Here is a 13,005-nt window from a genome sequence, read left to right on the forward strand (position 1 = left end):
ATTTTATCATATTCAATCTATGCAGTTAATTTTTTGCTAGCATAATAGCGAAACAAGTTCAAAATGAAATCTGGTAATATATTGTGTAAACAGTTCAACAAGTAATGAGACATCATTAAATACAGTTTCAATTAAGAACTTACATGATCCTTGGAAGTACATTAGATACACGTAATCTGATTTAATAAACAATCTAGGTTAACCTCCCTGGCAGTATTCTAAAGTGTGGCTCAGGGTTAATTTTCATAACCAAAAGCAGTAACCCTGAGCCACACTCGGGGTGGAATTACAAGGCAGTTTTCAAACATAACTGGTCCCCATGTGCCCGTGGCATCCTTCAGTGGCGCCACGGCGTCCTCCAGCGATGCCCGGCATGTGCTTCCCCTGGCGATGCCTGCCCAGCATCTGCGTCCCCGGCGTGTTAATGTTGGAGACGGGAGGCCAGGTGAAGCAGATCCCAGATGGGTTGTGCGAGCTTGCAGCTGGGGTCGGGACTGTGTGGCTGGGAGGTGAAACCAGGCAGTAAATTTACAATAGTAAGTATTTTTTAATGTACCACTTTGACATTTACAAACTTTTATTATTTTGACCCCCAGGGAGGTTAAACCAAAACTGGTTAAAAGTTACATATGAGAATCATATCAACATTATATTGACTAACTAATTGAGGATTATCACATACAGGTCACAAAGGTGTGTGTGCTTTTTGCAAGTAAATGTTAGCGGGCAAATAATTATGCTATCGTGAATTATGGTCTATGACTTTATTAAACAGTATATCTTTCCTAAAATGTCAAAATGCTTAGCAGAAAAACAACCCGTTCAAGCTTAGGGCAATGTTATGAAACCTTGAACAGCTGCTGTAGAACTGAGAAAAGAGATACAAATAACAATATCAAACATAAATCACACCACACTACATTATACAACCACCAATAAAACATAAAGCAAGTATGCCTTATACCAGGGTTTTGTGGAACCCTTTGGTTCCTCCAGAAGTTGCTAGGTGTTAGAACATAGAAACTTGTATTCTCTTGTCAGTTAAACAGACACCGATATCTTTGGCTATCTGTAATTTTTCCCACTAACCTGCAATGGAAAAGCATTCTTCCTACCACACTGACCACCACACTAATGTACTGTGAGCTGTGGATATAGTAATTATAGAAAGGGGTTCCTTAAAGGGTTCACCCGTGTTAAATGGTTGAGAAAGGCTGTCTGATAATAACCTTTTGTAACCACAAAACTACAATATGAAGAAACTATTAGTGAAGCTAACAAAAAAACAATTACCTTGTATAACTTTGCACGTCAGCAATTGTACCTCAGAGACACTGGCACCTCAACAGACACCGATCAAGTGTGGATGAGCAGGTTTTTGGTTTCCCTTAAAATTAAACCTTAGTTCCTCCCACCCCCTGTCTGATGGCCAAAATCAAAAGCCACTTACTGCAAACAAACTGTAAAATATTTCTTACTTTAAACTGTACTTTAAAGTGCAAATTCACAGTTACAGGGAATACTGAATCTCTTCAATTTTTAAAAGCATCAAAGATAGGCTTGATAAAAAAGAATCCTATTATTATGTCATTTTTAAAAGCCTTGTTTATTGTGTTTCCTGTGATAAGGGAAGCATACTTGTTCAATACATATACAAACACTGCTTCCTGTTTTGCAGTATTACACCCTGGGTAAATAGTGGTAACTGTAACTTGAGTCTACCAAAGGTTTTTTTTTCTGTATGCTACTCATCTACAGCCCCTTGTTCACTCAAAGCCCTATCTTGAACCTATCAGCCGAAACTTTAGGACTTACTTACCAGAAGCTTCATTATTTAGATCCTCCCTCCATAATGACCAAGCATTGCATTTGTTTGATGGAATGAAGATAGAATGAATGCTGACGTAGCGTATTAAGTTAATATTATTACACAGTATTTCACTAGCTTTCCATCAAATGGGCTTACAATCTAATGTCCCTTCCATAGTCATTTGGGGGAAGCCAATTTACCTAACTGCATGTTTTGGAATGGGACGAAACCCATGCAAACACCGGGAATGCTAACTTCTGAGCCACCATACTGCCATGTTTCTGTTTTATTTTAAAACCCAAAATAAAACTGGCAAAACAGCATCCTCTCCAATTAAAAGGGCAAATTAACCCTTACAATATCAAAAGTCACTTAAGGCACATAAACACTCTAAATATGAAAATACATAAACGGATAGGATGAAACTGTCAAGAATAAAAAATAAAGTTGATCTTTTGATACAATAAATGATAACTCACATAAAGTGACCTTGCATTACTTGTTTTTAATAATCTTTAGAAACAGTATTTTTTCAACAGTAAATCCATTTGGTTTCTTGACAGAAAATAGATAGTTTCAAATCCCCCTCCCCCCCAATGATTTTCTATTCTGGGTATTCTCATGATTTTCAGACCCCTAGGATTACTATTATGGTGTTCCAGGGAAAGATACAACATGATTTTTAAATCCAGTTTTTTTATTCTTGCACGTTCTACAATTAGTATTGATAAAGTTTTAATGGCCCTACCTGCAAGATAATATTTGCCTTGAAAAATATCTAGCATAACTGAACCTGCAACATGATGAAAAGATGGTGTGCAGGGTGTTATGGTGCCCTGCATTACCAATATGTTAATGCTTAAAGAGGTTCTCATGCCAGAGATGCTTTCTGCATTATCCAGAAATGTTTACTGTTGTGTAAAGACTGGTCCGGAGCACAGCTTTAAGAGAGGTATACATTTTTTGCACTAAAATACTGGTCCTAATTTTTTCCTAATGAGTAATGTATAAGCTTCATTGTTAAAGAAATTTTTAGTTTATTTTTTTATCATTATTATAAAGCATCCAGTTCAAGGCCAGGACCCAGCAGACTATTCTGCATTTTGTTTTGTTTTCCACACATACCAAGGACAATTTCCAGGGGATTCAACCTAACTGAATGTTTTTGGAGGTGTAGGGGAAAAGGGGAGAGCCTGGAGGAAACCAATAGAAACACAGGGAGAACATGCAAAGTCTTAGGATAATGTCCTGGCCAGAATTGGAACCCAGGACCCAATGCAGCAGAAACTCCAGTAATAAGTTCAAGTTTTAAGAAGAAAGAAATTGTGCACAACCGCTAAGAGCAAGACACCTGCCAATCATGAACTTAGAAGCCTAAACATTTCTGCATGTTTGATGATGTACCAAATGTTTGCAAATATCTTCCAATTAAAGATGGTTTGTGTGCACTCGAAGGGTAAATGCTAACAGAAGTAGTGGTGTACTTTTAGTATGTGGACTGTTTATGTATTGTTTAGATATGGCCTACTTATAGTTGGTTATAGACAGGTCATGTGACTGGGCCTTACTACTAATAAATAAGCACAACTAAAGCCAAAGGGAAGTTCCCTTAATTATAGATTTTCTTGGAAGTGAACTTTTCAATTTCAAATTCTCATTGTGTAGCAGTGCACCTGTCCCCATAACCAAGATATTTTAGTATTCTATTAGGGATTTCCCTTTCCTCAGCCAATCAGGGAGCAGAGCAATCAGCGGAGCTTTACTATGCTGACAGCTCTGCTCCCCTGATCGCTCCCACAGCCCTAGTGGAGCTGTGGCATGTATTACACATACAGAACATGTCACAGCTCTATAGGGCTGCAGGAGCAATCAGGGGAGCAGAGCTGTCAGCATAGTAAAGCTCCGCTGATTGCTCTGCTCCCTGATTGGCTGAGGAAAGGGAAATCCTGATGATGCTTGAGCTGTCATCAAGATTTCCTATTTCTCAGCCAATCACAGAGCACTAGAGATGAATGGGCACAAGTCTCCCCATTCATATCTAGTGCTGAATGGCTGAGAAATGTAAAACCTCAGCCAGAGCACTAGGGGTGAATGGAGAGGCTTGTCCTCATTTAACCCCTAGTGCCCTGCAATCCCTCACTGTCAGGAGGATTTCCAGGGCTGTGTTCATTGCAACCCTGGAAATCCTCCTGTCATTGGGATAACCTGTAAAAAAAAAAAAAAAAGTTTAATTACACAAACACACACATTAATAAAATAATTTAACAATAAACCCTTGTCCTATTTTTTACTTATATTTTAACCCTTTCAGGGAATGAGTAAGGGGATTTATGTACCCCTGTACTCATTCCCCAGGGTGGGGCGGTGGAGATCTGGGAGTCTCCTTATTAAAGGGGGCTTCCAGATTCCAAAGTCCTGCTGAAAATGTTTATAAAAGCCCCCATTGTTTTCAATGGAAGCTTTCATAAAAGCTTAAAAACACTTGAAAAAGCCTCCATTGAGTTCAATGGAAGCGTTTTCCTGCGTTTATCTAGCGTTTTAATTTTTTAAATGTTGCAAGCAACGTTTAAGATAACACTGAAAAACGTGCCTGAAAGAAACGTCCTGGTGTAGATTAGCCCATGGGAATGCATGGGGACTTCAAACATGAGCTTTAAAAAGCCTCAGGTTAAACGCTGGGGAAACAGTCCGTGTAGACTAAAGCTGCATACACAGATTGTATCTAGCGTGTAGACGCTGTTGGTGGATTATATATGAAAGATCATATTGTTACAGCATGCACAGAATTGTGCACAATATGATCGTTCAAGTATAATCGCGCATAATCGTTGATCACAGTCATAATCGTTCGTTTTATAACAATGATTATTGGAAGTGTGTACCTAGCTTTAGCAGAATATTGATGTGACAGGTGCTCTTTAATCGTCATGCAAAGTACAGGGTATGTAATGTGTAAAGTGTTATGTATCCTTTTACAATGTATCTTTTTACATCTGTTTGGAGGCTGTAGAAGCTCTACACAGTTTAATTAGTGTTCGACTTTGACATTCGACCACCCGAATTTTTTTGCTCTATTCGAGAGAATAGCTGCCGAATCGAATAGTGAGCTATTCGACCAACACTAGTCATAGTCTTCCAGAAAGAACACAACTTTTCTATTCCCAGCTGTGAAACAAGTCACCTCTGAATCAGCACAAGAAGTACCCCAGCACCCCCTGCTTTATCTGGATCAAATAGTGAATTGCAATATGAAGGTGTCTTGCCTTCCAAAATATTATCTGAAAAAGCTTATGTACTTTACATAGTTAAGTAGCAAAGTGGTATATAGGGATTGTTTGAAAGAGGTATAGGAGGTGGGGCAATATGTCCATTTTAGGGTGTTGATCCTGGAAAAGCATGGGAGAGAAAAAGAGCTATATTTTTTAAGGTAACATTGAAGTTTTTGGAGCATAGATAGGAAGGATAGTTACAGAACAGCTAAGCAGGGTCAGATACATAAACTTAAAAAAAAAAAAAAAATGTAAACTCAGGTTGTGTAAGAGAAAAGGTAACTTAGCTTATTAAAATTCCCTTCAAAATTGCTAAGCAAACTACCCTTAAGTAGAGGGAACTGAAATATCATGGGAGGTAATATACAGTAGAAGATCATCTGCAAAGAGAAAAAGCTTGCAATCTTTTCACCAGGCCTGTAAACCCCGGTCATCAGGGTTTTACCATAGGGCAACTGCTACCTATATACTCGAATATAACCCGTTCCGAATTTAAGCCGAGATACTTAATTTCACCTAAGAAACCAGGAAAAACTGATTGACTCGGGTTTAAGCCTGTGAAATGCAGCAGCTACTGGCGAGTTTCAATAATCAAAATAAATGCCAATAAATATAATTAAAAAAAACATGGGTCTAAATAATGACTGCACTTTATACTGGTATAGGCTCATTATATGGTAGGCTCTGACAAAATCATCTTTAAAGAAACACTGTCAATACTCAACAGTGAAGCTGTCCAAGCTTTAGTCCTATAAAAACTAAAAAGAAAAAAAAAAAAAAAAAAAAAAAAAAAAAAAAAAAAAACCCTAACTTTAGTAAACTAGCTCTGGAGAATAGGCTCAACAAAAACAATATGGTGTAGACAATGAGACCTTAAGAGTACTACTCCCTTAGCTCAAAACAGCGGATTTCTCCTCATCATCTGTATGTCCAAACAGAGCTTCATTTGCCATGAGGTCATCAGCATAGACATCACTGAAATCGTCATCACCATCACTGCTTAGTTACAAAGGAAACATGGAATTCTATTCTAAGAATTACAGCGTGATATGTTTTTGACAGAAATTGGTTAAATTTATTTTCTCCCTACAATTACATTTCCATACATGATGTGCAGTTTACAAAACTAATACCAAAACGTGAGTTGTGATAGTGACATTCAGGGCATTATGAAACCACGTTTGGTCCTCTGCAACCACTGTAGTTGTGTTTCTACAAAGCTGTACTTAGAAAGGTGTGTGGCTAGGGTACCTGGAAACAGAAAATGGAAACTTTCAAACTTCTACTGAAGAGGGGGAAAAAAAAAAAAAACCCAAAAGCCTAATAAATGCTTGTTTTTGCGTTAAAAAGTCTGTTACAAGCAAAATCAATTTTATTTATTAATTTTTTTAAACTAAAAGCACCTGTGCTTTCAATTACCGTTTTAGGCTTAACTTTGTCATGTAGGAAAACCTTTGACATAGAAAACTTGTGTTCCAAATATTAAAATATTTTTTCCTTCCATTACAGTTTTATTGAACATTTTGTACTCAATTCCCAATATTTATACTAAATACCAATGCAAACAGACAAGTGTGAGCAGACCTAGGGAGTTGAGCGACTTATAATTTTTGTAAGACCTGAGGCAGTGCTTAATACCAAAGCCATTCTCCTATGAACAATGGGAACAAATGCAAAAAGGCAGACTCCAGTTTTCTAGGGCCAAGGTGGGACGTTGTGGGCTTGTTATGCCTTGTGGCAATTCCATGCACAAAGAGTTTACCTTGGCTTGTGGGAAGAATGTTTTGTCTACAAGATCCAGTGACGTTGGATGACAGCGATTGCATAACGGATATCTGCAAGCAATATTAAAGCGTACCTAAACTCGGAAATTTCACTTTAAAGAAAAGGGTAGACAACCCCTTTTAAGTATAGTAAAAATTCTATTTGCTTTTGCTTTTAATTGCAACACCCCCAGCGCCAGCTCAAAGACGGTTGGCAGGATGCGATAGAAGACCCCTCCGGACCGATCGACTGCACTGTGGGATTAAAGGCAAGTGGATTTTTGAGTTTAGTTCCTCTTTAAGAACGAGTGTATGTATATATTATACACACCAAAGTATTACTTAGTTTTCACTAGGATTTCAGTCATAATCCACATTTACCTTTTTTACTAAATAAAATCAATAGTAGTAACCCATTTTGAAAAATCTTATTTTTATTTATATAGTGCCATTATCTTCCATGGTGTACAATAGAGGCAAAAGTGGGTACCATTAATATATACATAGTTAAAAAAAAATGACATTTTGCAATACAAATAGCAAAAGATTTTGACTTGATAGAATGAGCAAGACAAAACACAAGACAAAACACATATTATGGGTATGACTGCTGCTCTTGCAAGCTTACAATCTTGGACCATAGAGAATGCGCGAAGTAATGACCGCAATTTTTTTTTTTTTTTTTTTAATAAACAATTTCATAATGTGTAACACCCAAGTCAAAACATTTTTATAACCAACATTTTGGAGTTCTTTTTTGTCCCCCAACCAACCCAAAATTGAGTAATGATTCCTAAGAAACCACACTAATATAACCAAAGAAGCTCATTTGTTATAATAACGGTTTTCAAATGCACATCCTGTAGCTAAAACAATGGTCAATGTTGTCTGTCATTTACAATATAGTGCTGTTTCTATCTGGAGGCAGTAAGAAATTACCAAATATGTGATCCTACACCAACTATAGACATTTTCTATGCTTAGCTGAAAGAACTTTGTATTCAGAAATACAGATATAGATTAAGGTCACTCCCACAAGTTTAACATTAAGAGAAATAGGAATGTGATTTTTTTTTTTTTTTTTTATAACTTCACTGGTTGGAGATTTTGTTCACGGCGAACCATGTTGCTTAGGAAGGTTATTGCAGATACCCAAAGCCAATCTGGTAACCAGCAAGATATTGAAAACTGGAGAAAAAAAGAAATTACATTTGTTACCAAAACATAATATGAGGGGTTTAAAGGTACTTTTGCCTAACAACTTCCATAGCCTGAACCAAGCACTCACTGGGTACATTCACTTTTTATTGGGCCAATCGCCAACGCTAGAGATCATTTGTACACAAAAATCCTAGCAGATCAGCAGTTTCTGAAATACTTGGATCAATCCCACCTGGCACCAACAACCATGCCACATTTAAAGTTTAATCATCATCTTCCCCATTCTGAAAAAAAAAAAAAAAAAACCCACACACTGTCACAGGGTGTCTACAATGGTCGGTCATATTTTGTTTAAATGCATCAACCCCCCCCCCCCGCCCCCAAGTGAAAATAAAATGGTTGCTGCAGCCGCTTAATCATCAGGTTGAAGTTGAGCTTTCATTTCTAGCTTAACTCTAGCTTGTTGTGCAACTAAAAAGGAAGTGAAAAAATAAAATAAAACTAAAAAGGAAAGACACATACGATCTACTGGTAGAACAGTTAGCGAAAAACTATACTGCATGAATTATTTAAGAAAGCAAAACCTTCTGTGCTAATCAATGGCCTTATGTCTTATTTGCTCATATTTCTACTCCATGAAAAAGCCACATAAAAAGATTAATCACTGTTGAGCATTGTCTCTTATGAGGATATAGGACACATCTTTCCCAAATTGTAATTTTCTAATTGAATAGATTTTGGCAGGTTTAGTGTTGACTTTCCTGTATCTTTCAATGACTTACCCAGGAAGTCAATTCATAATTAATGGTCCAATATGTAAAAAACATGTACATATTTTTTTATTTAGTGACACTACTACACCACAATGCATAGAATATGGAATACAGTATATGCATTGCAGCACACACTTTAATTTACGAAGCATTTGCATGATTTTTACAGTAAAGTGACAAAGCAACATACCACACAAGACAAATTGCCATTCATTGAAGTAACGCAGAATTTTGTGTAAAGTGTCAATGTGAATAGACCCTGTGAGACTTTATACTAGTCCTTTGGACTGATGTTGCTCCAGTCCTATATTTAATACCAAATAAATGTATGTGTGTTTATGGTGAGCGAGCTCCACCATACCTATATTTGTATTTCATATAACACTCACCTGGATAGAGTGTAACAAGTGTCCTGATGTTCTCCGTGATATTCCAATGGTTCTTACTGCTTGACGAGCATATTCTTTTGGGTCAAGCATAAGGAACCTTATGCATGTACTATATGGTATCAGATTGGTTTTTACAAAATATGCAACTAAACTCTGAATAAAGATTCCTTTGGAAGCATATTCATAATGTAGGGATTCAGAAAAATAATCAATAAAGGACTGGAAAAAAAACACATGACAAGTTAATGATTTGGTATACATTGTATAATAAATTATTTTACATTTTGACAGGTATGCTCATTGAAATAAAACAGTGGGCTAAATTCAGTGAATGTACAATTTAGTCACACGACAGGCATGGGAAAACTACAGCCGCATATGGCCCAATGGGGATGTTTCTCTGGCCTGTGCCTCCCCGAGCAGGGTCAGGAGAAGGACCCTGCCAGGGGGCGCACCGGCCAGAGTCGCAGAACACATCCCCGGATGTTGGCCTGCGAGGGGAGTGTGGGCCGGCTGTGTCACGGCACACAACCCGCCCACTCTCCCATTGCAAGTTCAGATCTGCAATACGGGAGTGGGCGGGGTATGCCATCATGTTCAGGAGCATCATGATGGCATAACCCAAACCACTCTACCAAGTGCATTTTGGGGGTTTCACCACACTTGAACTTCTTACTTATTGTGTGCTTACAGTATATCAGGTAGGTACATTACCTTGGAAGATGCATACACGTTTACTAAAGGTGTGGGTTTGCAACACACAGCTGAGGACACATTGACAATGGCTCCCCTCTCCCTCTGTACCATGCCAGGAAGAACTATATGAACCATCATGACAGCTGCTGCAATATTGATATTAATCATTTCCCATAGTTTGTCTTCTGGAACCTCTGTAGTGAATTGTGGATAATCATAAAACACTCCAACGTTGTTAACTAAAATACCCACATCCACATCCTTTAGAGACTTCTTAATATCAGGATAGACTTTACGTCCCAGGCTGAAATCAGCCACTATAAAACGAGTTTTCACTCCATAAGTCTCAGTAATGGCCTCAGATACATTCTTAAGTTTCTCAGGGTTGCGGCTAATCAAAAGGACGTTCACACCATGACTTGCCAGCTCCTCTGCATATGCTTTACCAATACCTCCTGTGGCACCTGTTAAAAAAAAAAAAAAAAAAATGATTTCTTCATGATTGTGGTAAACTTTGGTTTGTTGTGTTATGATACATCGAAATGGTCAGGTGAATACACGAATCCTTAGGGCAGTCTAACAATGTATCAAATCTGTATCTATTAACTATTGATAGATATATAGTGCTAGCTTGGCAAATATTTACTTCTATTAATAAATGCACTATGCTGGCTTTGGGTAAATATTGGCTAAACAGCATTATATCCCCAAACACTTCAAACACTGCAATGCCACAGTCAAGCCATGAAAATGGTTATATATTGATTTGTTTTTATTGGGTTTTAGGAAAAGAGCAAATGTACTTTACAAGTTTCGCACAGTTCCAAGAAGTGCTTGCACAAAGACTTTTATGTAAGTCTCACCAGGTATTGTTTTGATGAAAATTGCAAAATTAAAAAATGTAACACGTTTATGGTGATTTTATGAGATTTTAATGGTCGAACCTGGATTGTGGATCTATTCCACCATTTATTCAGATTTTGTACAGCTAGAGTCTGGGAAATTCTGTTTGGCAACCTACTGTGGCCATTTTTTGTTAACTTATTACAAACTATGGACTGAAGGATCTGGGTGGGCCTTCCTATCTGATTGCAGTACAGCCCAGGATTGCAGACTGACTGGACAGATATGTCTGGGGCTGTCAGGAATCTAACAGGAACAGTCGGAGTCTAAATCGGAGCCCCAGTCTGAGAGTAAGGCTAAAAGGAAGCTGGACTGAGCAGCCCATGTTGTTGGCCCTAGAGACTTTGAAGTTGCAACATGTGCTTCCTGCGAGTACCAGGTCCAATCCTGGAGTAGCCGCTTGGGCTTCAGGACTTTATTTGCTAACCATTGGGGACTTTTGCCAACATAAGCCATTGTGTTTCACTGTACTAAACTGTTTATCATAACATAAAGTGACAGTTTGAGTAAAGCTTGTCCCTCAATAAATGGACTTTCAAAATATCCCACAGTGTCCACAATTGTGCTGATCCCTCTAACTTTTTTCATATTGGTAAATGTCAGTTGTACAGGACATCACTATAAAAGCAGAAAGCCATATATGAATTCGGTTTGCTGATTTTCTAGCGAGAATGAGCTACATAACAATTAGGGCTCATTCCCACTCAAGTGTTGCATTTACACAGTGTGCACAAAATGAACATGCGCTATGTTAGTGTACAGATTGCTTATATTCTTAAAGTACCCACAATGTAGTTTACTAGCATACAGCTGTGCATTGTTAATCTGTGCTCTAAAAAGTTCAACAGGCACTACATTTGTGCACATTGGGATTGCCATTCTATGCCTTGCTATCAAATACAAAACATTGCAACAAGCAAGGCAATGTGTGTGCCTTTTGAAGAACCCAGCACTCAGCTGGAATGGAAATACCCTTATTCTGGAAATAAATGGACTTTGGCTGTTTAAAAATAGGTATTTTAAGGTGCCACAGCAAAAAAGTGAAGAGTAAGGCATCAGTAGAAATAAACAACTCAGCTATGATTTTATACGATCTTCCTACTCACCTGTAACTACTGCCCATTCTCCATACTGTTTGATATGTTTGGTCCTGCTTAGAAGAGAAGGCATGACATACTGCTGTATCATCGTATACCAGAAATAAAGGTGGTCGAAAACATTCCATATGATGAAACAGACACAAACTGCAGCCAGGATCTCCATGTGATTGGAAGACAACCGTGAAATCCTCTTGGATATCAATACATCTCAAACGCCATCTCCATTACCCCGCCGAATGAGAAACCAGCCATCTGAAAAATTCATCATAAAAATGTAAGAAAAACCTAATAGTAGTTAGATATCTTTAATGTCTCCTACATTAACATCTATGTTTCTAGTACATGTAGAAAATATATATCTTGTTAATGACACCTTTATGCCTCCCATCATTTCAGGATAACAGGTAAAGATTAGAAAACCTAAAATAATAAAATAAATACAGTATAGGGACCGTCTGTAAGGCCCTGGTCCTCACCAGACACCAATCTTCCAATCTAACATAACACTTTTCACCTATAAGCAAGTCCCTGCTTGGGGAAACCAGTTGGGATTCCTAACACAAGATTGCTCCTGGGACTTCGTGCACAAGGAATGGTGTCTGGGAAAGGGCTGGAAAAGGACCAGGAGCCCACAGATAAAGCAGTTCTAACAGAGAAGTCCAGAATACAGTAAAAGGTCATACACAGATAATCAGTCCACTAGACGAAATACACAAGCAGAGTCTTTCACAGGCAAAAGGTCAGTCCAGGCAACTCGCAGGGTCAGAGACAGGCAAAGTCAGCCAACAGTTAATCAGACAAATGTCTCTCCTGCACAGATTAGCCCAGCTAAACACTACAACGGGCACTGGTGACTGGGAGCAGAGAGGCTTTAAAGTCCCTGCAGTTAATGGCAGTGCAGGACTGAGTAGGGAGCTAATGCCTCTAAAATCCTTTTCAGCTGTGCACAGCCTCCCAGAATAGTTCTGGGGATGTCCATAAAATACATCAGGCTGCACGGCTAAAGGGACATTGCTGGACATCTCCAAACAGTCTTTAAAAGGGAGGTCAGCATAGGCAGTCTCCGTATTTAAGTCATAACAAATTATTTATCCTCAGCATGTGTTAACACCATTGCATCTGACTGACCGCTAGCAAGATT

At 38.2% G+C, this 13,005-nt stretch overlaps 1 protein-coding gene across 1 annotated transcript; it reads right to left on the bottom strand.

The window, feature by feature from the left end:
• Window positions 1-7,266: 7,266 nt before the first annotated feature.
• On the bottom strand, window positions 7,267-12,063 carry LOC140338274 (inactive hydroxysteroid dehydrogenase-like protein 1). The gene is made up of 4 exons (XM_072422418.1): window positions 11,871-12,063; window positions 9,880-10,325; window positions 9,166-9,384; window positions 7,267-8,030 (listed from the first exon to the last, which is right to left on the bottom strand). Exons 1-4 carry the CDS (start codon window positions 12,025-12,027, stop codon window positions 7,926-7,928), a joined length of 927 nt encoding a protein of 308 aa, XP_072278519.1. The 5' UTR covers window positions 12,028-12,063; the 3' UTR covers window positions 7,267-7,925.
• Window positions 12,064-13,005: the final 942 nt, after the last annotated feature.

Source organism: Pyxicephalus adspersus, chromosome 9, assembly GCF_032062135.1.
Source record: "Pyxicephalus adspersus chromosome 9, UCB_Pads_2.0, whole genome shotgun sequence".
Classification (NCBI taxonomy): domain Eukaryota; kingdom Metazoa; phylum Chordata; class Amphibia; order Anura; family Pyxicephalidae; genus Pyxicephalus; species Pyxicephalus adspersus.